The sequence below is a fragment of the Anolis carolinensis genome, chromosome 3 (assembly GCF_035594765.1).
Source record: "Anolis carolinensis isolate JA03-04 chromosome 3, rAnoCar3.1.pri, whole genome shotgun sequence".
NCBI classification, from domain to species: domain Eukaryota; kingdom Metazoa; phylum Chordata; class Lepidosauria; order Squamata; family Dactyloidae; genus Anolis; species Anolis carolinensis.
Window position 1 is genome coordinate 162,335,783 of NC_085843.1, and position 23,698 is coordinate 162,359,480.

Here is a 23,698-nt window from a genome sequence, read left to right on the forward strand (position 1 = left end):
TACAGAGTTTTCTTCACATGTTTTAAAAATGTTGTCAAACTGTTTTACACAGTGCTTAGTTATAACCCCTGGGTATGCAATGGATCAAACCCTTGTACCGGCAGGACTGCTGACCAAAAGGTCAGCAGTTCAAATCCGGGGAGTGGGGTGAGCTCCCATCTGTCAGCTCCAGCTTCCCATGCGGGGACATGAGTGAAGCCTCCCACAGGATGGTAAAACATCTGAGCGTCCCCTGGGCAACGTCTTTTCAGATGGTCAATTCTTTCACACCAGAAGCGACTTGCAGTTTCTCAAGTCGTTCCTGACATGAAAAACAAAGTTTTAATATGTCTTATTAATTGCTTTTTAACATTATTTTGTTTTAACTTATTTTGTGAGCTGCTGTGGTTTTTGCACTGAGAAAAGGTAGGATGTTAAATATTGTTTAAATCATACATTTGGAGTTTCAAGCAGGATTCTTCTCTCATCCAGCATAGGACTAAACCTGGTACCATCCATATATCATGCAAGTCCTGTAGCAACTGAACCACAACTAGCACAGCAGCCATTTCTATCCTTTTCTATAAAATGTTTTAAAACTTTAAATCATTTTCTGTTTGGAGAACATTTGGTTTAACAAAAGGTCTCCTCGCATCCCCATCTACAACACCCTCGTGAATATCCTCCCTGACTCACACATACATACAATCAATCCTCCACATTCGCTTGGGTGCAGAATGCAACACCCCTGCAAAAGAGAAAACACTGCATATTTTAAAAAACTGCATTTTTTTTAAATTGAGGAAATACATCTTTAGATCCTTCCATCTCTTCTGGAATTTGGCCATAAAGTCCATTTTTATTAAATCAATGAATAATCAAATCTACAACAGCTAAACCCACAAATGTAGAAGGCCAACTGTACTCTTAGTTGTATGATTAATTTGCACCGTCACAGAAAATGCATACATCTTAAAAATACAATGAACTCCCACCTAGTGGCAATCTCTTCCATCCCATCCCTCTGCTCTTTATCTCCATCCTAATTAATTCACTTCTGTCTTATTTTCTGAGCAAGTATTTTCTCCTGTTGCCAATGGTTCACTGTCAATCAGGAGTAAGAACGCCATGCGGTTTTCTCAGAGTGAGGAAAAGTGGCTGTTCTAGCTGGAGCATTTGGGGAGTTATGTCCAAAGTCCACATTTTCCACACTCTGATCTCTTCACATTCTAAAGCAGTGGTTCTCAACCTGTGGGCCACGGCCCAGCAGTGAGCTGCAAGAATGAAAATCCAGTCCGTGAACCTCCTTCCTCTTTATTTTATTTTATTTCCACTCCTTTCCGTAGAGCTGACCATTACATTGGATAGATCACATCAGCTCTAGATTATTAAATATGATTTTCTGTGGGCGACCAGATGGTAAAAACCGGGTGGCTTATGTTCTGTATCCGAAACTAGCACTGATGTGGTTTAGCCAATGCAGTTTTCTGAATCAGCACCCCAAATAACCAAACCAAATCTAAAGTTGACCAAAAACTGAGTCGTAATCCTTTTGGTACTAATGTTGGAGAGGAGAGTGGTCCTTGGTCAAAGTGGTCCCCGGTCAAGTAGTCCCTGGTCAAAGTATCCCTTTCAAGTGATCCCTGGTCAAAGTGGTCCCTGTTCAAATGATCCCTAGTCAAAGTTGTCCCTGGTCAAGTGGGCCCTGGTCAAAAAAAGGTTAGCAATCACTGCTATAAAGGGTAACTTACCTGGGGAAGCTGACTCCCACTACAAACACAGTAATTCCCATTTCTTTTAATTGCTTAGCAGGTGCGGCTATATTGCCTTGAGATTTCCCGTCAGTAAGAATAATAAGGATTTTGGGTACTGTTGAATTCCTGCTCCCATGGAATCCCTTCCGGAGGATGTATTTCAGAGCAAGTCCTGTTTCTGTTCTACCACCTCTATGGGGAACAAGGAAAGAAGAAAGAATTAGGACGGCTTTGCTAAGGCTGATATAATTTCCATTCTTTCTGAAGGACAATGCTAGGCTATAATTTAATTGGAAAGGAAAAGGTAATGTAAGACCTTCATTGGAAAAAAGAAAGATTTTCCTTGGTGTGTTTTGTCAAATAAGAAGAATCGCTTTCATCAATCATTCCCACACTGGTGCCTTTCAGCTGTCTCAGTCTACAACTCCCATCATCCCCAGACACATGGCCATTAGTTGTACTGCCAAGGAATGGTGGGTGTTCTACTTCAACAGATCAAGAGGGCATCGGTTTGGGGAAGGCACATATTGGTGATACAGTAGAGTCTCACTTATCCAAGCCTCGCTTATCCAAGTTTCTGGATTATCCAAGCTATTTTTGTAGTCAATGTTTTCAATATATCGTGATATTTTGGTGCTAAATTCGAAAATATAGTAATTGCAACATAACATTACTGCGTATTAAACTGCTTTTTCTGTCAAATTTGTTGTAAAACAAGATGTTTTGGTGCTTAATTTGTAAAATTATAACCTAATTTGATGTTTAATAGGCTTTTCCTTAATCCCTCCTTATTATCCAAGATATTCGCTTATCCAAGCTTCTGCCGGCCCGTTTAGCTTGGATAAGTGAGACTCTACTGTATATGCATAACCTCATTTATGCACAAAGTGATATATATATAGATAGATAAATACACAGAGAGAGAGAGTATTTGTAAATAAATAATTGAAGGATGAACTATATTCTGTGCACTCTTGTAACCTGCTGCTACTTTCATTTTACCATGCAATGTGAAGAGACATTATAATTTTCCAATGAGGTAAACATAAAAAGGGAGCCTTTTTTGAGGCAATAAATGCTCCTCTTTTAACGCTAATTCGCTTTCATTCATCTCCTGCTTTACCCACTAAGAACAATGGACCGTTTTCACTCCTTTCTTCCTTTTTTATTATCAAGTTTGAAAAAGATCAGACCTCTAGTAAGCGATTACTATCCTTAAGCCTTACAATATGTATTACAGCCCTTTGAAACTCACAAAATGAAGCAAAAGGCTCTGGAGGCATTAACTATGTCCATTCTCCATGTTTCTGTTCAGAATTGCTCTACCTCCCTGTTAGCCTTTCCATATACAAGCAGTCCCCAAGTTATGAACAAGATAGTTTCTGTGGGTTTATTCTTAAGTTGAATTTGAATGTAAGCTGGAGCAGGTATATTTTAAAGTGTAACTTTCCCATGGTGTTTATTTTGCTCCCTGTGCAAGTGTTCAGTAGATTTCACCTTTCTTTTTGCCCCTGTGATAATTGGATTTTGAAAAATTTGGCTTGTTGTGGAAACAAGGATTGGCCAGAAAGCTTCAGTGGAGACACCTATTTTGGATAGGCATGACCTTTTAGAGATCATAACCTTTTGGAAGACCAGGAATCTCCATAGCCTTTGGAAGCGTGACCCTTTTGGAGATTAATTGCTATTCACACTATTTGGAATAATCATAACCTTTTGTAAAGTATGATCTTCCTAAGAATAGTTAAATACTTGTTTGAGTGAATCTTCTCCTTAGTGGTAAATATCCACTAGTTTTTATGCAAGGCAATTAGGCTTCTCAGTTGCTAGACTGATATACCTGGTTATTTCTGTTAGGAACTGTTAGGAACAAAGATATGTCAATGCACAAAATATACAGCAGATCTTCAGAAGTGTTATTTCAGTTGCCCCAAAAACATATACTCTCCCATAAAATATATTGCTTTTAAATCATGCTCTCAAGAGACCAAAAATAAGTAATCTTCGTTAAAAGTAACATAGTTGATTTACTTACAAACTTCATGTATTCAGCGGACAGGTACATTTCTTATTGGTTGAGAGTTTAAACAGTAAGTTCTCTAAAGCATTCTGTTTTAGTCTCTTTTTTGTTGCTTACAGACTAACACTCTCTTCAGTCAATACATTACTAAGCATTGACTCAAAAAAGACTGACTACTAACTGCGGCAAACTGACACTACCAACTGCTTACTAATACTGCTGACTTAATGAACTGTACTGACTTCTAAAATGTACTAACTTCTAAAAATGGAGTCTCAGTCTGAATAGTCCCAGATCTGGTCACATAGTCTACAGTCCTTCTCACAACCTCAAACAACATAGAGTTAAGGGAAAACTGCATATTAAATCATATACATACAGAATAGTAAGCAATCATTTCCCCTGAACATCAGGAAGAACTTTCTTACTGTGAGAGCTGTTCAGCAGTGGAACTCCCCTGGACTGTGGTGGAAACTCCTTCTTTGGAAGTTTTTAAGCAGAGGCTGGATGGCCATCTGTCGGGGGTGCTTTGAATGCCATTTCCTGCTTCTTGGCAGGGGGTTGGACTGGATGGCCCATGAGATCTCTTCCAACTCTACTATTCTATGATTCTATATGGAGCCCCGGTGGTGAAGTGTGTTAAAGCACTGAGCTGCTGAACTTGCAGACCCCAGGTTCAAATCCTGGGAGCAGAGTGAGCGCCCGCTGTTAGCTCCAGCTTCTGCCAACCTAGCAGTTCGAAAACATGCAAATGTGAGGAGATCAATAGGTACCGCTCCGGTGGGAAGGTAATGGTGCTCCATGCAGTCATACCGGCCACATGACCTTGGAGGTGTCTACGGACAACGCCGGCTCTCCGGCTTAGAAATGGAGATGAGCACCAACCCCCAGAGTCAGACATGACTACACTTAACGTCAGGGGAAAACCTTTACCTTTTATGATTCTATATGCATAACAAATAATTAGTATAGGAGGCTTCTAGAAGGTTGTGTTGTTTGTCAGCCTGCTGTTCCCACTGTAATGCCTGAACCTGAAGTTCATGAAGGGAATGGGTCTTTAGTTGAGAGGCCTGAGCAGATAGAAGATGTTCAGATGAGAGGCCAGGGATGGAAGACCTTTCACCAAATTTTGATAGTGACTCAGATGCTGTTGATTTAGGTGTTAGTGAGATTTTAACCTCAAATAGAAGGCAATTTTACAAGAAAGATAGGGAGGTCTGTGAAAGACTCAGGTGATCTGATCATTTACAACAACAAAAAGAGACAATTATAATGATATAGCTTCCTTCAAGGGCAAAAGGAATGAATTTCTCACGATTTCTGATTAAGAGCCTTATATTGACTGATTTTAGATTTCGTTTTCAGTCGAGGCAATTTTTGCCTAACCTCCAAGATTCCTGCTTTTCAGTGCTCTGTGTTTTCATGGATAATTCCGGGTTCCAGTTGTTCCTTGGGATTTAATGTGTGCTTTTTGAACTACTTTATCCAAGTCATGCCTATGGATTTGTTTGGCTTTGTTTCTTGTTTTTGCCTGCCTTGTTCCATGGAAGTTTCTATAGATTGGATAATGAATTTTCATTGAAACATTTAATACATTTGTATGGACTAACTTTTGGATTATACTTTATGCTACTTTTACTGCGTTGTTTTTATATATATATTCCACAATAAACTGCTTGTTGTATATTCAGTTGGTGAGCTGTTACAGTCAAAGGGATTTCTGCCTTGGAGTGTGACAGGTTGCTATTGCCAACACCTTTTCCCCATGATAACTCTTCCAGAAGTGAATTTCCCTTCCGAGAGGTAGATTTCTCTCACTTCCTGTTGTCTCACCCCTATTATTAGTCATTTGTAAGTTGAATGTTTGTAACTCGGGAACTGCCTGTACAGGGCTCCAAAAACACTCTAGTCTGCTGGCATTCATTAAATTGCATCACTATATCAATAGAGAAGGGAGCACAAATGTTGATAGACTTTGCTTGTTGTTGTGTATTTCCAGTTATTTCCAACATACAGCAATTATTAAGTGAAGAATTCTGGGGCAGAGTGTGTGTGACTTGCTCAGGGTTGGCCAGTGGATTTTCATGGCTGAGTGAGGATTTGAGTCCTGATCTACAGAGTCCAGAGCTCAGACCACAGTGCTATTTTGGCTACCTTCCTCCAAGCCTTTCCTTTGCCTTTTTTCTTGCTCGTCTTTAATGAGCTGAATGCTCCAAGAAAATACAAAATAGAGGAGGCAATGGATTAAAAGATCAGGGGCAGAAAGGTAGAAGAAACAAAATAAAACAAAGGGTATGGTTTCTGGCCATCGGTGGTGGCTACTAGCTCTGTGTCAGTGGAGAGGTGAATCTATTTTGGGGTTTTAGCCCCAACTTTGAAAGCATTATCTGAGGTGTCACTCTATTGTAAAGACAAGGCTCAGGATCTCTGGTGGCCTCTAATTTCCTGAATATATTCATTACCCCACTGATATGGGAGCCACTAGATGTCATTGCTGGCAACCCAAATATCTTTGGTTTGCTGGTCTATTTCTCCAGAAGATATTTGAATCCTCACTGTCAGGGTGAGTTCGCATAGGATGCATACTCATCTCTTGCTAATACTAAGTCATGGAATGACCTGGAGGTGGGAGCAGTCAGTCACCATAGATGAAACCAAGGGAACCTCTTGAACATTAAAAAAAACAAAAACATTTCCAAAGGAGACAGTTCAAATTTTCATCTGAAATGAGTCACTAGTTCTATATGCCAAGATTCATCATCCTGCCCACTTTTCTTGTGTGGGTGTAGCTGTGTTACAAAGATTTCTAAAGACCTAGAGTCCACTGCAGGTGTAATTTCATCTCTGCGCCCACACTTTCACTTTAACATTTGTGAAATGTTAGTGTTTATGATGAAGTGTGGTTCTGGGAAATCCACTTGGGTCTTACTAGCTGACCGCTGAGTGTATTAGCAATTCATTTTGGCTGTCACGACCAGTTGTCTTTGTTTAATGTTTTGCCCAGAGGAACTGTGTACTTAAGATACATGGAACATTGAGTACAAGAACTAGATGGTTAAATTAAAAATGCTACTGTGTAATAGGAAAGTGTGCAACTGGTGAGACAACAATGTGAATCTGAGACCTGTATGCCTTTGCTCACAACTGGAAGCAAACCTGCATCAATAAAAATGTATATAAATAACACTAACAAATATTAGGATTTTTTGTGAAGGGATAGCACTCATATTATAAATTACTTACATTGCTAAAATACTTAACATTAAGCAATAGGTACTCGTTTCAAAACCATATCACTTTTATTTTATCATTGCTGTTTATAGCAAGAAACAATTAGTATGGCACCCTCTTATATTGGACATATTGATTTTTACAAACAATGACAGAACAAAAGAGTGGGAGTTAGTCTACCAAATAACAGGGAGTGAAAACCACAGGGAAATGGTGACACAGTCATTGGAAATCTAAGCATACAAGGAAACTCGGGTTTCAGTGATACATGATTGGTCACAAGAGAGACAGAAGGAATATATGAGTATTTATTTATCGTGTCAGAAACAAATTGAGAATACAGTTATAATGTATAGAAAAACCACACACAAAGTTTCGAGTGCCTCTGGTGTCTCTGTAAGAAGGTCCTCCATTGTGCATGTGGCAGGGCTTAGACTGCATTGTAGTAAGTGGTCTGTAGTTTGTTCTTCTCTGCACTCACATGTCATGCACTCCACTTTGTAGCCCCATTTCTTAAGGCTAGCTCTGCATCTCGTGGTGCCAGAGCACAGTCTGTTCAGTGCCTTTCAAGTCGCCCAGTCTTCTGTGCACCCAGAAGGGAGTCTCTCATCTGTTATCAGCCACTGATTGAGGTTCCGGGTTTTAATCTGCCACCTTTAGACTCTTGCTTGTTGAGGTGTTCCTGCAAGCATCTCTGTAGATCTTAGGAAGCTATTTCTTGATTTACGGCGTTGGCTTGCTGGCTGATATTTGAACAAAGGATGGGCCAGAGATGTCAATGCATTGGTCCTTTTGATTTCAGGCTGCTACTTCCCGACATAGGTGGTGCAATACTGGTTATACAGTATAATTTTTCCAGTGGTGTAGGGTGTAGACATCCTGTGATATTGCGGCATGTCTCATTAAGAGCCACATACACTGTTTTAACATGATGAGATATATTCCACTCTGGACATGCATATTCAGCAGCAGAGTAGCAAAGCACAAGGGCAGATGTCTTCACTGTGTCTGGTTGTGATCCCCAGGTATTTTGGTGTGCTGCATTGCTCGAGTGGGATTCCTTCCCAAGTAATCCTCAGAGCTCGAGATGCTTATCTGGTCTTAAGATGAAAAACACACACCTGTGTTTTAGATGGATTAGGAATCAGCTGGTTTTCCCTGTAATAAGCAGTAACAGCACCTAAAGCTTCAGAGAGCTTCTGTTGAACCATTTCAAAGCTCCCTGCTTGATGGCACAATCATCAGCATAGATGGAACTCTTTGTCCCTTCTGGCAGTGGCTGATCATTTGTGTAAATGTTAAACATTGATGGAGCAAGCATGGAATATATGAGTGATACCATGAGAATGAGAATAAAAGAGGAAGACAATGGTAAATCCCTCAGAACATATATTGCCAAGAAAACCGCATGACAGATTCACCTTGAGGTACCATAGGTTGTGGGCCCCCGGATCTGGAACTCCCTCCCTAGGGAGATCAGGCAGGGTCCCACCCTTGCATCTTTTAAAAAGCAGTTAAAAACTTGGTTTTTTGCTGCGCATTTGAATAACTCAGTCCCCATGTTCTAAATTAAATCAATATATTACTCACACACTGTTCCCACTTTATAATTAACCAGATGCCCATCCCCTGCAAATGATTAAATTTTTTTCCATCTTGTCGTTTGTCCCACAGCATTTTATAACTATATTACTGCACTTTAGTTCAAATGTCCCCTCAGTATTACCCCCCTCCATTAACCTGGTGGTTCATTCCATTTTACTATATCTTTACTCATTTTATAGGAGCCTGTCAGGACCCAGGCTGCAAGGCACCAATAACCATACACAGAGGCCAGAATCTATCTAATATCTTTATTGAAGGAATATATAAAGTTAATAAAAACAAGTGTAGAAAATAGTCCAGAATTAGACCTTTCAGGAAAGGTCAAAATTAGTCCAAAAAAGCAATGTCCAATATGAAATATTAAGGTCCAAAGTTGTAATCCAATAACCGAAACACTCACTTTGCCAGGCAAAGTGAGGGGAGATGGCAAGGTCCTTTAGTCCATGAACTTGAACAAGGCTAGGAAATAACTTGATACTTGAAACAAGGCTTGAATCGTGGAACAAGGTAGCAAGGAACAAGAACAAGGTCCGTGGAATAACTTGGTAAAATCCGTGAAACAAGGCAAGGTTTAGTCCTGGGAAACAAGGCAAGATCCGTAGGTAAACAAAGGCTGGGAAACAGGAGCGAAGGCTGGAAACAAGGACAAGGCTTGAGCAGGAACGAGGCTTGAAACGGAGCGCGCTGTCCAGACACAACTCGCTCCAGAGGCTGACGAATTGACTCCGCAAAGTTACTTCGCGGGTAAAACACCTATATAGAGTCTAACTTTCCCGCCGAAGCAGTTCTCTGGGAACCAGAAACGAAAGCTAAACTCTGAGGCCAGATGTTTGACTCCTTAAAGATTCTCACGAAAAGCAGGCTTAATTGGCTAAATTCTTAGCTGTTATTCTAGCACTCCTGCGCGAGGCTGCTTCCAAACCTCTCTGTTGTTTACAAAATTCATGGCGAGAGAACACAGGAGATGTAGGCTCAGGGTTTGTTTGACATACTTCTGGGGCACAACTTTCTTGCAGGTGCAAGGTTCCCAGATCTGCCTGGGAAAGATCTTGCTGAGAAGATTCCAGTTCTGACTGGGAAGGTAAAAAACCCAAGTTTTCTTCTTCATCAGGCATCACAATGTCATGAGCAGGACTACAAGGCCCATGAGTCATCACACTATCCCCCTCCTCAAGCCCCCTCCCAAACTGGGACTCTCTCCCCAAGGCGCGAGGTCGTGGCTTGGCAGGATAGGTCTGATGAAAGCGACGGGTCAGATCAGGAGCATGGACTGTGGAGGCGTCTTCCCAAGAGCGTTCCTCAGGGCCAAAACCCACCCAGTCAATGAGATATTGCAGGCGGCGGCGGTGAAAGCGAGAATCCAAAATGTCCTCAACCTCGAACTCCTCCTCCCCATTCATCAAAACAGGAGGGGGGGCCGGTTGGTCTGTATCAGGACGCACACCATCCGCCGGAAGGAGCAGGGAGCGGTGAAACACTGGGTGAATGCGCATTGAACGCGGAAGTTGGAGTTTGAAAGTCACGGGGTTTAATTGCGCCACCACAGGATAGGGGCCAATGAAACGGGCATCTAACTTCCGGCAAGGGCGATGGGAGGGCAAAAAGCGAGTGGACAGAAAAACCCGATCTCCTACCTTGATTTCGGGGCCCGGTTGGCGATGTTTGTCCGCGTGACGTTTATAGTCCTCCTTGGCTTGGTCTAGTTGTTGGAGCAAAAGTTGTTGCACCGCTGTGAGTTCCTGCAGCCAATCCTCTGCTGCGGGGACTTCTGAAGTTTCAATGACAGGGGGAAAGAAACGTGGATGGAAGCCGTAGTTTGCAAAGAACGGCGTTTCTTTTGTAGAAGCTTGAACTCCATTGTTGTAGGCAAACTCCGACAGTGGTAACAGGGAAGCCCAATTATCCTGTTGGTAGTTTACATAACAGCGAAGGTACTGTTCCAAAGTGGCATTGGTGCGCTCCGTTTGCCCATCTGTTTGAGGATGATGAGCTGAAGATAAACGAGAGTCTATGCCCAATAGTTTTTGTAGTGCCTTCCAGAAACGAGAGGTGAATTGAGATCCACGGTCTGTGACCAGACTCTTGGGCAATCCATGTAATCTGAAAACATGTTGGAGGAATAGATCTGCCGTCTCTTTGGCCGTGGGAAGGCCTTCACAGGGAATGAAATGGGCTAACTTGGTGAAAAGGTCCACCACCACTAGGATCGTGGTGAATCCACAGGAAGGTGGTAGGTCAGTGATAAAATCCGCAGAGATTATTTCCCATGGGCGAGATGGAGTAGGAAGGGGATGTAGAAGCCCTGAGGGCTTCTCCCGTCTTGTCTTGGAGCGCTGGCATACTGGGCAGGTGTTGACATATTTTTCCACATCCTTGCGGATCTTGGGCCACCAGAAATCTCTTAGGATCAAATGCATGGTTTTAAATAGTCCGAAATGCCCTGCTGGCTTGCAGTCATGACACAGACGAAGTGCTTTTTCCCTGCCCTGCCCTGGTGGGATATAAACATGATTTCTATAGCAAAGCAGTCCATCCTTAAATGAGAAGGGAAATTGCAATCCTTGACGGAGTTGATCTTGCGCCCAGGCATCTGCTTGCTGACTAGCCCTGATTTCTTGAGCACAGAGGGGTCCAAGAGTAGGAGAAGTTGAATCAATGAGAGTGGATTTGGTGTTCCCCACTGTGAGCGTGGCAAAGTTCTCGGGTTGTAATAGTTGGGATTCAAAGGTCTCCTTGCGTCCTGCAGCGTATTCCGGTTTACGTGACAGGGCGTCTGCTTGCTTGGTTTGAGCTGGGGTTACATAATGAATCTGGAAGTTAAAACGTTCAAAGAATAAAGCCCAACGTTGTTGCCTCTGATTTAGTTTGCGGGCGGTTCTTAGATGCTCTAGATTCCGATGATCAGTATGGACTTCAATGGGAAATTTGGCCCCTTCTAGCCAATGTCTCCAAGTTTCAAAGGCTGCCTTTATGGCCAATAGTTCCTTTTCCCAGATGGTGTAATTTCTCTCTGGTGCTGTTAGTTGACGGGAATAAAAGGCACAAGGATGAAGGTGATCTCCCACCGGTTGTAGGAGTACAGCCCCAATTGCCACATCAGAGGCGTCTGCTTGCACAACAAAAAGGGTTTCAGGATCTGGGTGCTGAAGAATTGGCTGGGACGTGAATAATTTCTTTAGTTGCTGGAACCCTTTCTCTGCTTGATCTGTCCAGCGGAAGGGCTGTTTCCCACGGATGCAGCTGGTGATTGGGTCAGACCAGCGGGCAAAATCTGGAATGAACTTGCGGTAATAGTTCGCGAACCCCAAGAAACGCTGCACCTCTTTCTTGTTGGTTGGCGCCCGCCATTCCAATACTGCTGAAACCTTTGCCGGGTCCATGGAGAGCCCTAGAGGCGAGATGCGGTACCCCAGGAAATCTACCTCTTGTAGATCAAAAGCGCATTTTTCCAGCTTGGCATAGAGCCCATGATCCCGCAATCGTTGTAACACCATTTTGACGTGGTTCTCATGCTCTGATTGTGATCTAGAAAACACCAAAAAATCGTCGAGGTAGATTATCAAGAACCGATCTAGATAATCCTGAAAGATGTCATTGACAAAATGCTGGAACGTTGCGGGAGCTCCGCATAATCCATAATTCATAACTCGGGACTCAAATAATCCGAATTTAGTCTGGAAGGCGGTCTTCCACTCGTCCCCTTCTCTGATGCGAACTAGATTATAAGCCCCCCGAAGATCCAGCTTGGTGTAGACCTTGGCTCCTCGAAGTCGGTCTAGAAGGTCCGAGATTAAAGGCAGGGGATAGCTGTTTCGCTTTGTGATATTGTTCAATGCTCTATAGTCCACCACCAAGCGTAAGTCTCCTGACTTCTTTTTCACAAACATCACCGGGGAGGCGGCTGGGGATTGAGAGGGTCTGATGAATCCCTTGCGAAGGTTTGTCTCTATGAACTCCCTGAGAGCTTCTTGCTCCGGTTCAGTCAGGGAGTAGAGATGCCCTCGCGGGATCGGGGCCCCCTCCACCAAGTCAATGGCACAGTCATAAGGTCTATGTGGGGGTAGTCTCTCGGCTTCTTTTTCATTGAATACATCCCAATACTCGGAGTACTTCTTTGGCAAGGTGATAATGGGCTCGGTGTCTGTGGTATGGCAGACCTTGGCTACGAGGCAATGGTTTTGGCAGTACTTTGAAGCGAACTGCAGCTCCCTGTTGGACCAGGAGATGCTTGGGTCGTGAAGTGTCAGCCATGGAATCCCCAAAATCACAGGGAAATGGGGAACCTCAGTAACAAAGAAGGAAATCTCTTCCATATGTTCTCTTATCCACATCCTGGTGGGTTCCGACCACTGGCTTACGGGGCCCGTCTTGAGGGGGCGGCCGTCTATGGCTTGCACCACACGGGCATTCTTGAAGTCATGATATTGTAATCCCAGAGAGTCGGCATACTCTCTATCAATGAAATTGTTGGTGGCTCCGGAGTCTATCATGGCGTGGATCATGACGGGTCCCTTTTTTGCTGACCATAAGGTGACCACTAGAAGGAACAGGACCCCGGTTGGCGGCTCTTGAATGGGTTTTTTGACCGGGTTGGCGAGCCTCTCTACGCCCGGTCGTTGGCTTCCCCCGCCGGCTGTGTGCCAGCCGCCTCTGACGCCTTCGTCTCCGTGGAGGACGCCGCCGCAAGACGGGCGGCGGGCTTCCCTTTGGCTGGGCACTCCCTGGCGAAGTGGCCCCCGTTCCCGCAGTACCAACAGAGGTTTAAGCGTTGACGACGGGCCTTCTCGGCGGCATCTAGTCTGGGACGCACGTTGCCCAACTGCATCGGTACCTCCTCGCTTCCTCTGGGGTATGGGGTTGGTGGTGGGGGTCTCCACACTGGACGTGGCTGAACGCTGGCGGGAGCGGGGGGTTTTGCCCCAGCTCTACCGCTCTGGCCTCGAACCCACTGTTTCCTGTTGGCAATCATGACTTCAGCCCGTAAACATTGATCAATGAGTGCTTCGAGGGTCTGGGGAGGATCCACCTTGGAGATTTCCTCCAGCATTTCGATGTTGAGACCCTCCCGGAATTGTCCTCTAAGGGCTACATCATTCCAGCCGGTGTTGTGGGCCAGCACTCGGAACTCGGCTATGTACTGAGACATGGGTCTGTCTCCTTGGAAGAGGCGGCGGAGTTTGTGACCGGCTGCCTCCAAATTGTCCTCGATTCCCCAAGTCTCCTTAAGGTGGTCCAAGAAGCGTTGCGCTGATCTTAGGTGTGGAGAGGCTTGGTCGAACAGTGCCGTCGCCCAGTTGGCCGCTGGCCCGTCTAGAAGACTGTAGACCCACGCCACTTTGATGTCTTCTTGGGGAAACTCGGCAGCACGGGCCTCTAGATAAGCTTGACATTGGCGACGGAAAACATGAACCTTAGAAGCTTCTCCAGTAAACTTGGTTGGCAACGCCATGGCCGGAAGACGGATTCCGCGTTCCTTCAAACCCTTTATTTCCCCATCCTGTGCATTGAGCTTATCACGGATTCGGTCCACCTCATCCTTGTCGATGGTGTAGGTAATCGGCTGGCCGCCCGGTCCAGGTCCGGCTCCGGTAGACATACTGGCCGAGGTTAATTGGTGCTTAGGGTGGCGGAGTCAAACTGTCAGGACCCAGGCTGCAAGGCACCAATAACCATACACAGAGGCCAGAATCTATCTAATATCTTTATTGAAGGAATATATAAAGTTAATAAAAACAAGTGTAGAAAATAGTCCAGAATTAGACCTTTCAGGAAAGGTCAAAATTAGTCCAAAAAAGCAATGTCCAATATGAAATATTAAGGTCCAAAGTTGTAATCCAATAACCGAAACACTCACTTTGCCAGGCAAAGTGAGGGGAGATGGCAAGGTCCTTTAGTCCATGAACTTGAACAAGGCTAGGAAATAACTTGATACATGAAACAAGGCTTGAATCGTGGAACAAGGTAGCAAGGAACAAGAACAAGGTCCGTGGAATAACTTGGTAAAATCCGTGAAACAAGGCAAGGTTTAGTCCTGGGAAACAAGGCAAGATCCGTAGGTAAACAAAGGCTGGGAAACAGGAGCGAAGGCTGGAAACAAGGACAAGGCTTGAGCAGGAACGAGGCTTGAAACGGAGCGCGCTGTCCAGACACAACTCGCTCCGGAGGCTGACGAATTGACTCCGCAAAGTTACTTCGCGGGTAAAACACCTATATAGAGTCTAACTTTCCCGCCGAAGCAGTTCTCTGGGAACCAGAAACGAAAGCTAAACTCTGAGGCCAGATGTTTGACTCCTTAAAGATTCTCACGAAAAGCAGGCTTAATTGGCTAAATTCTTAGCTGTTATTCTAGCACTCCTGCGCGAGGCTGCTTCCAAACCTCTCTGTTGTTTACAAAATTCATGGCGAGAGAACACAGGAGATGTAGGCTCAGGGTTTGTTTGACATACTTCTGGGGCACAACTTTCTTGCAGGTGCAAGGTTCCCAGATCTGCCTGGGAAAGATCTTGCTGAGAAGATTCCAGTTCTGACTGGGAAGGTAAAAAACCCAAGTTTTCTTCTTCATCAGGCATCACAATGTCATGAGCAGGACTACAAGGCCCATGAGTCATCACAGAGCCACCTGATGGCGCAGTGGACCAAGTGATTTGAAGTTTGGGTTGCTGACCTGAAAACTGCCAGGTTCAAATCCCACCCGGGGAGAGTGTGGATGAGCTCCCTCTATCAGCTCCAGCTCCATGCGAGGACATGAGAGAAGCCTCCCACAAGGATGGTAAAACATCAAAACATCCAGCGTCCCCTGGGCAACGTCCTTGCAGACAGCCAATTCTCTCACTCCAGAAGCGATTCAAGTTGCTCCTGACACGAAAAAATCCTTCATTTTATGCTTTTAAATGAGTTTTATGATCATTGTAATGTACTGTTTTATAGAGTCAATTTTATTGTGGTTTTATTTATTGTAATGTGTTTTAACTGTTGTATTTGTTTTGTTAGCCACCCCGAGTCCCTGTCGGGGGATGGTGGCGGAGTAAAAGAATAAAGTTACTTACTTACTTACTTACATTGCAACAAAGCATAAGAAGGAATATTTACTCGTTTCAGAGGGCAGAGGAATCAAACAGTTTGACTTCCTGGTCATTCAAAAATTAGTTGGAAATTTACCCAGTTCCTTCTGGTTCTTGGACACTAATGCACAATGACTCATTCATGTCCCCTTTTATGGGGACAAAGACCACAGTGTGCACAGTGGTATTTGTCCCAAAGGAACTGAAGCTAACATAGGCAATGCTGTGGGGTGCAAGGTCAGCTAGAATGGTTATTAGGCATCCAAGAGACTCTTCTGGTGAAGAACAATTGCAACCCCACTTCCTACAAAATTTGGAATGGACAGCCTCTTCTTAAAACCTGGCCAATCTGAGGAGGAGATTTCTGACTGCTAGGCTTAACTCTGCTAAAGTTTATTTGCTTTTAATAAAATTTATTCTAAATGCACAACTTACATTTCCTTTATGAAGGAAAGCCTGAACAGTTTTTACAACACATTAGATTCTCTGTCATGAGTGAGAAGATGCAATTTCTATCTTGCTAAGATTCTGGGATATAATAATAATAATAATAATAATAATAATAATAATAATAATAATAATAATAATAAAAACTTTATTTATACCCCACCACCATCTCCCCGGCGGGGACTCGGGGCGGCTTACATGGGGCCATGCCCAGAACAAGACAATATAACAAGTATAAATACAACATAATATAGAGCAATAAACGATACAGTAAATAATAATATACAATATACACTACAACGCAAATCACAAAAACAGTAAAACAGGGCCAGCCGCATGAATACAAAAATTAAAACTCGGGTGAGAAAGATAAAGGGAATGGAGACCACGGGGAGCAGGGATATACGAAAGTGGAACCAACTAGGTTGATTCTATGTAATCTGACCCGACTGCATATAATACAGCCATCATTTTGTGTTAATTTTTGATTTCAACACAAAAGAAACAGACTATTTCTAGTTAGCATTCCAGACAATGTTGTAATAAAGCAACAGTTGCTTCCTTCTGTTTTCTATGCCTGTCGGGGGAGTTCTTAATAGAGCCCATTTCCACTTATTGTCTCTTAGCACTCCTTTTATTTCAGTTCAAAGCGATTAGGGCAAAGCCAGATGTGTAAAGTAAACACCCTCTTTAGAGCACGCCCTTCTTTTCCCAATCTTGATTCAGAGCCATGTTTATTCTATTTTTTTAAATGAACCTTATTGTCATTTCTTCATTTCCTGGTGCATTCCGTATTTGATCAGAATCCTTCTTTGTGGTGCCTTGCTCTTTAATCTACACACTTCTCTTTGTATCAGCCTGTAATTCTCAGTGCTCTAAACTCCTGCCAGAGTGGGCTTTGATCTTCTGAGGGTTTCTTCTCTATTCCATCCTCCAACATTTTCTCCCTCAAGCCACATGTCAGCAACACATCAACAGACTAGCAGCCGCAGTCCTATTTTACCTTACCAGCTGCATTTTGTCGTTGGTCTTTCTTTTCACTTCCAAATGATTCAAAATGCTAAATAATGCTGATTTTTCTGATACTTCTCTTAGGTTCTATGTAATAAAGCCTTCTTGGAGAACTGCTTCCAATCCATGCATTAGTGGAAGGATGGGTTCCACACTACTCAATTATTGGTATTGGGGTACCGCTTTATCAGGTTTGGTACCATCCTATGGAACCTGAGAGGTTTATTTTTATACAGTGCTAGCTTAGGTACGTGGTGATACCTGGCTTAGATAATTTGTAATGCTGTTTATTAGAAAAAAGCAGTCTTTGCATTTTTTTTAATGAATGCACCCATTAGAAAATACATAAGGATTGGGTGAACTATAACTCTCAACATCATGTTAATTCCCCGCAAACCCCGCCACCATTCAAAAATGGCCATGTTGGGTCTTTGTGCCAAGTTTGGTCCCAATCCATCATGTTTTGGGTTCACAGTGTTCTTTGATTGTGGGTGAACTATAATTCCCAAAATCATGGGTCAATTCCTCCCAAACCCCACCAGTATTCAAAGTTGGCCATGTTGGGTGTGCATTTCAAGTCAATTGTTGGTGGGGTTCACAGTGTTCATTGATTGTGGGTGAACTATAATTCCCAAAGTGCAAATCAATCCTCCCCAAACCCCGCCAATATTCAAAGTTGGCCATGTTGGGTGTTTGAGCCAAGTTTGGTCCCGATCCATCATGTTTTGGGTTCACATTGTTCTTTCATTGCGGATGAATTACAAATCCCAAAATCATGGGTCAATCCTCCCCAAACCCACCAGTATTCAAAGTTGGCCATGTTGGTCTGCATGTCAAGTTTGGTCCCAACCCATCATCTTTTGGGTTCACGGTGTTCTTTGAGTGTGGGTTAATACAACTCCCAACATCAAAATTGGCCATGTTGAGTATGCAAGACAAGTTTAGTTCAGGTCCATCGTTAGTTGGGTTCTTGGCATTCTTTGATGGCGGGTTAACCACAATTCCCAAAATATGGGTCAATCCTCCCGAAACTCCACCAGTATTGCAGGTTGGCCATGTTGATACAGATCTATCATTGGTTGGGTTCCTACAGTGCTCTCTGAGTGTAGGTGAACTACAACTCCCAGCATCCATGGTCAATCCTCCCCAAACCCCTCCAGTATGTTCTGTTGGTCATGGGAGGGGGGGTGTCTGTGTTTGCTCCTGGGATTTGAACCAGGCACCTTTTGGTCCGCAAGTTCAGGTTCAGTGCTTTAACACACTGTGCCACCAGAAGCCCCCGAAAAAGATATTAGGCTGTGCAAAATTATAGCAGTTTGATGTTAATTTAATTATCATGAAAAGATCACAAAGACAGGTTTAGATATTTGGTCAATTCTCCTAGATGTTTATGCATACATGTGCTTTTAATTGCTTCAAATTAGTGTTTTCATTGGCTTAATTGTTTAATGCTTTATAAATGTATTTCATAGTGGACTTGTTTTAAAAAATATATATTTTAAAATGCTTTAGTTTCCAGATAAAATGAATTACAATGAAGGTTTGCTTCGGGTATATTATCAACTTAATATCTGCTGGCTTGCTTTTTTAAATAACTTTGTTTCACTTCTTTTTAATTCTTTTATCTTGGAAATTAAGCAGGTTCATCCATGGTTAGAACTTGGATGGCAAATTGCCAATTAACACCAATTAATACTGACTAAAGTCAATAATACAGTTGTAAAACTGTCAGAATATAGGTATTCGTGAACAACTATTTGTTACATCTTCATTAGCAACAGTTAACAAAAGCCAGTTGTGGATAGGAGCAACATATATATTAATCTTACTTGAATACAATCCTCTTGAGCTTGTCTTTTATTTGATGTTTAGTGAAATAGGCATCCAGTGAAAACTCCAAGTAGGCTGTGTTGCTGAACTGTATTGCTCCCACTTTGACCTGAAAGAACAAAATAATATCCATAAGGCTGATGTAATTTTGTGTTGCTATTCCCAGGTCTGGAAAACCTGCAAGATGAGTTATAGGTAGATCCATGTTATATTTAGACCTACAATTTGGGTTTTCAGCTCCAGTCTTCAAGATAATGGGAGGAATCTCAGAGTGACAGCACTGGCTTTGAAAAAGGAATATATAATTTCCTCATTTGCTAGACTTGGTGTTTTTAATAGAATGGCAGAGGAGTTTATCAGCTGAGGTAGGCAAATCACATTGCAAGCAGGTCAACAGCATCTTTCCCTTAGACTTATTTTATGACATTACTCCTTTCTCACTGGTGGGAAACAGTCTAGAAAAAATTTCTTTTACAAACACAAATAATCCATTAATGATTTTCTTTCGTAAAAGAAATGCCTGTTGGAAATAGCAACCTTCTTAAAGCCTCCCCTAATAACTTGTTTTGTATACAATTTTGTTTGCTTACTATATTGTATATGTATGTTTTAGGTATGCAACTTTCCCTTTATTCTATGTTTCTTGAGGTTGTGGGAGGGGCTGCAGACCACATGATCAGATCTGGGACTGCTGAAAAGCTCAGACTCCATGAGACACCATTAGATTTCGGACTGTTAAAAGCAAACTCATGTTGCTGTTGATTATAACAAAGATGCTGTGTGTTATCTGCACAGAGAAACCACTTAAAACCTATATGTAACTGGATTGGCAGGTTATGTACCTGTATGCTGAATACATGAAGGTTGTGAGTAAACCAGATATGTTACTTTTAACAAAAACTACTTTGTTTTTGTCTCTTGAGAGCATGATATACCCTGTTTCCCTGAAAATAAGACATCCCCAAAAAATAAGACCTAGCAGAGGTTTTGCTGAATTGCTAAATATAAGGCCTCCCCCGAAAGTAAGACCTAGCAAAGCTTTTGTTTGGAAGCATGCCCGGCGCCCGCCAAACAAAACACAATAGCATGCAGGATTGGTAAATGTACATACCAGTTGTACATGGAAATAATGGTAGTAACAAGAAATTCTTGACAGGAGTCACAGTTTGTCAGGTTTAGTTATGTTGGTTTGTGATGACAACTACTGTACAGTATAGAATAAATGTTCATTTTTTTGTTCAACAATAAATGTGAATTCTTCTTCATGGAAAAATAAGACATCCCCTGAAAATAAGACCTAGCACATCTTTGGGAGCAAAAATTAATATAAGACACTGTCTTATTTTCGGGGAAACACGGTAGAAACAAGATCTTTTATGGGAGAGTAGATGTTTTTGGGCACTGAAAAGAACACTTCTGACACTGTGCTGATCAGATCAGAGACAACTAAGTTATCAATCTGACAACTGAGAGCCAATTTGCCTTGCATAAGTACATGTGGATATATATATATATATATATATATATATATATATATATATATATATACACTCTTCGTACCACTGAAGAGAAGATTTTACTGAAATGATTTTTTGGCTCTTCTCTGAAGATCATACTTCTACAAAAGGTTATGATTTTTAAATGGTTGTGAGTGCTATTTTTCTCCAGAAGGTTATGTAGATTCTAGTTTTCCAAAAGGGTATGATTTCTGAAAGGTCATGCCTTTCCAAATAGGTCTTCCACTGGGACTATACAGGGAAGGGAAAAGTATCACGTAATACACCCAAAGTTAAAACACTGTTGTCCTGGTGTAGTTGATATTTGCCTGCCTCTGTGATAAGCCCCACTGTCTATGGACATGCTGTTAATGCTTAACATATCATGCTTAGTAACATCACCAGAGACTGTCTTTGTAACATGACATTTGTGACATCATTAAAGTCTGAACCTGTGGCATCACAAAGGGTTGTCCCTAAGTCTTAGTCCTTGGTTCTGAAATCTCAGGCTTGGCATAATCATGATCTACCCTAGAATTCTTTGAAGGAAAGCTCTCTAATCAAGTTCCTCACATTCTATTAAACACAAGGACTTTGTACAGATCATGTCCTCCTCTGATTATTCCAGAGTGTTTCAGGTTGTGTATAGAGCCATGTAAAGTCACATCTCATTACAGGCATCTAAAATGTAAGATATTGTGTGTTAGTTCCTAGGCCGTGGTTTATTGAATAGTAGCAGACAGAGAGAACACCAAAAGAGTATTAAGTTCAAAGTGTAGCCCTGGAATAATAAGTAATATATACTTCCTTTTGTGATTCTTGACTCTCGTCAACTAGCTTTTTCTGGGTTATTTCAGTCCACACTGCCATATATTCCAGTTCAAAGCAGACACTGTGGGATTTCCTGTCTTGATATTCTGGGATATAGGGCTGTGTGGAAGGTCCTAAAGGTCTTCTAGAGAGGCAATTTACCATTTAAATAATTTGCTATTCCCTTTTTTCCCTAATGCCAAATACACCCTATTTAACTTTTAAAATTTCCAATATTTCAACATCAGGCATGGAATTTCTCTTTGGGAATTTTAAATTTTATTTTTGGCCATCCATTCAGGGTCCAGAAAGGTGAAGAACAGAAAAATGCAACTGGTCACTCCTTCTTATAGCTTTACGTTGAAACTGTATTCTATTTTAGAATGATTTTGCAAAATGTATATATTGTTACCAAGGGGCGTAAATACAAGAAGTGTGGAAAACATGGAATTGTTTCTACGTACACTTTTTTGTGTGTCAGGAGCGACTTGAGAAACTGCAAGTCGCTTCTGGTATGAGAGAATTGGATGTTGCCCAGGGGACGCCCAGATGCTTGGATGTTTTTACCATCCTTGTGGGAGGCTTCTCTCATGTCCCCCAATGGAGCTGGAGCTGATAGAGGGAGCTCATCCACACTCTCCCTGGGTTGGATTTGAACTGGCAACATTCAGTTCAGCAAACTAACCTTCAAGTCAGCAGTCCTGCCGGCACAAGGGTTTGACCTACTATGCCACCTGGGTATGCTAACATTTGGGGATACATTTTTATTGTGTTTGAACTTTTATACGGTCTGAAGAGAAACCAGTTTGAACTGTCAGATAATTCAAGAAGCAATGTCCTGCATGCATTAATGACTTTCTCCACCTTGCTGCTGAAATCTGACAGTGTGTTTTCCTAATGAATTTGGATAGCGAGGCAGTGGGGTGGCTGGTGGTCCCATGGAGGTAAAATTAGCCTGGATCTGCCAAAATTAGTCATTTGATCTGGTGATCCCTGCTATAAATGAGTTGTAATTAAGTATAAAAATTGTTACAGTAATTTTTTTTAAAAAAGATCAATTTAATCTGAAACAATTAATTCAATAGCCTATCTCTGCTTCATATTAATAAACTTCTCCGAGATAAACTAAGCATGTCTCTCACATTAGGCAGGATTGAGGTTTAGATTATGCTGGTTTAAATTTGGCTTCATGCTTTTTAATAAAAATAAATGCCTAATTTTCTTCACTGTGTCAGATGGCCATGTATCATTTTCAGAGACATATTGGTTAGATTTTTGTTGCATCCTTTGGTTGTTCCAGATGGCCTTCCCACAGAAACATGCATGCTTGATCTCTTTCATTCTTGTCCTTGTATGCAGTGCGTGGGATGTACCACAGGACTTACCTTTTCCGGACTGATGTCCAAGGCATCACAAAGCTTGATTGCTAAATGTTTTGACCTTTCAAAGCTTCCTTTGCCAATGCTGTAAGATCCATCCAACAGAAACATGACATCAACTGGGGCAGAGCAATTCATCACTGGGGGATGACAGAGACATTGTATCAAAATCCACAACTGTAATGTGGAAAAGACTATTTGTGCTTGGAGCAAGGGAAAGGGGGATTGGCTGACAGAAGGAGGAAACGTGTATATTGGCAACAGAGGTTAATTGATAATCTTTTAGAACAGAGGTGGAAAATGTGTGGTCCATGTTTGTCTCCATTACTCGCATCAGCCCTCGCCAGTGTAGCCGATAGTGGCGAATAATGGGAATTGCAATCCAGTAATGACTGAAGGAGCCCCTGGTGGTGCAGCGAGTTAAACTGCTGAGCTGCTGAACTTGCTGACCGAAAGGGAGGCGGTTCAAATCCATGGAGCAGGGTGAGCTCCCACTGTTAGCTCCAGCTTCTGCCAACCTAGCAGTTCACAAACATGCAAATGTGAGTAGATCAATTCGTACCACTACAGCGGGAAGGTAACGGCGCTCCATGCAGTCATGCCGGCCACGTGACCTTGGAGGTGTCTACGGACAATGACGGCTCTTTGATTGAGAAATGGAGATGAGCACCAACCCCCAGAGTCGGACATAGCTAGACTTAATGTCAGGGGAAAACCTTTACCTTTACCTAATGACTGAAAAACCACAAATTCCTCATCCTTGCTTTAGCTGGAGGTCCATAGGTAAAGGTAAAGTTGAGCACCAACCCCAGAGTCGGACACAGCTAGACTTAATGTCAGGGGAAAACCTTTACCTTTACCTAATGACTGAAGAACCACAAATTCCTCATCCTTGCTTTAGCTGGAGGTCCATAGGTAAAGGTAAAGTTTTCCCCTGACATTAAGTCTAGTCGTGTTCAACTCTGGGGGTTGGTGCTCATCATCATTTCTCAACCAAAGAGCCGGCATTGTCCGTAGACACCTCTAAGGTCATGTGGCCAGCATGACTGCCGGAGTGGTACCTATTGATCTACTC

General features: G+C 42.5%; 1 protein-coding gene across 1 annotated transcript in view; it reads right to left on the bottom strand.

The window, feature by feature from the left end:
• Window positions 1-1,730: 1,730 nt before the first annotated feature.
• Window positions 1,731-23,698, bottom strand: part of vwa2 (von Willebrand factor A domain containing 2) — a gene marked incomplete at its 3' end in the record, with an annotated part of 58,990 nt that continues 37,022 nt past the window's right edge. The window contains 3 exon segments of the mRNA XM_062975694.1: window positions 1,731-1,925; window positions 18,938-19,047; window positions 22,630-22,763. Of these exon segments, the coding sequence (XP_062831764.1) occupies window positions 1,731-1,925; window positions 18,938-19,047; window positions 22,630-22,763 (439 nt within the window).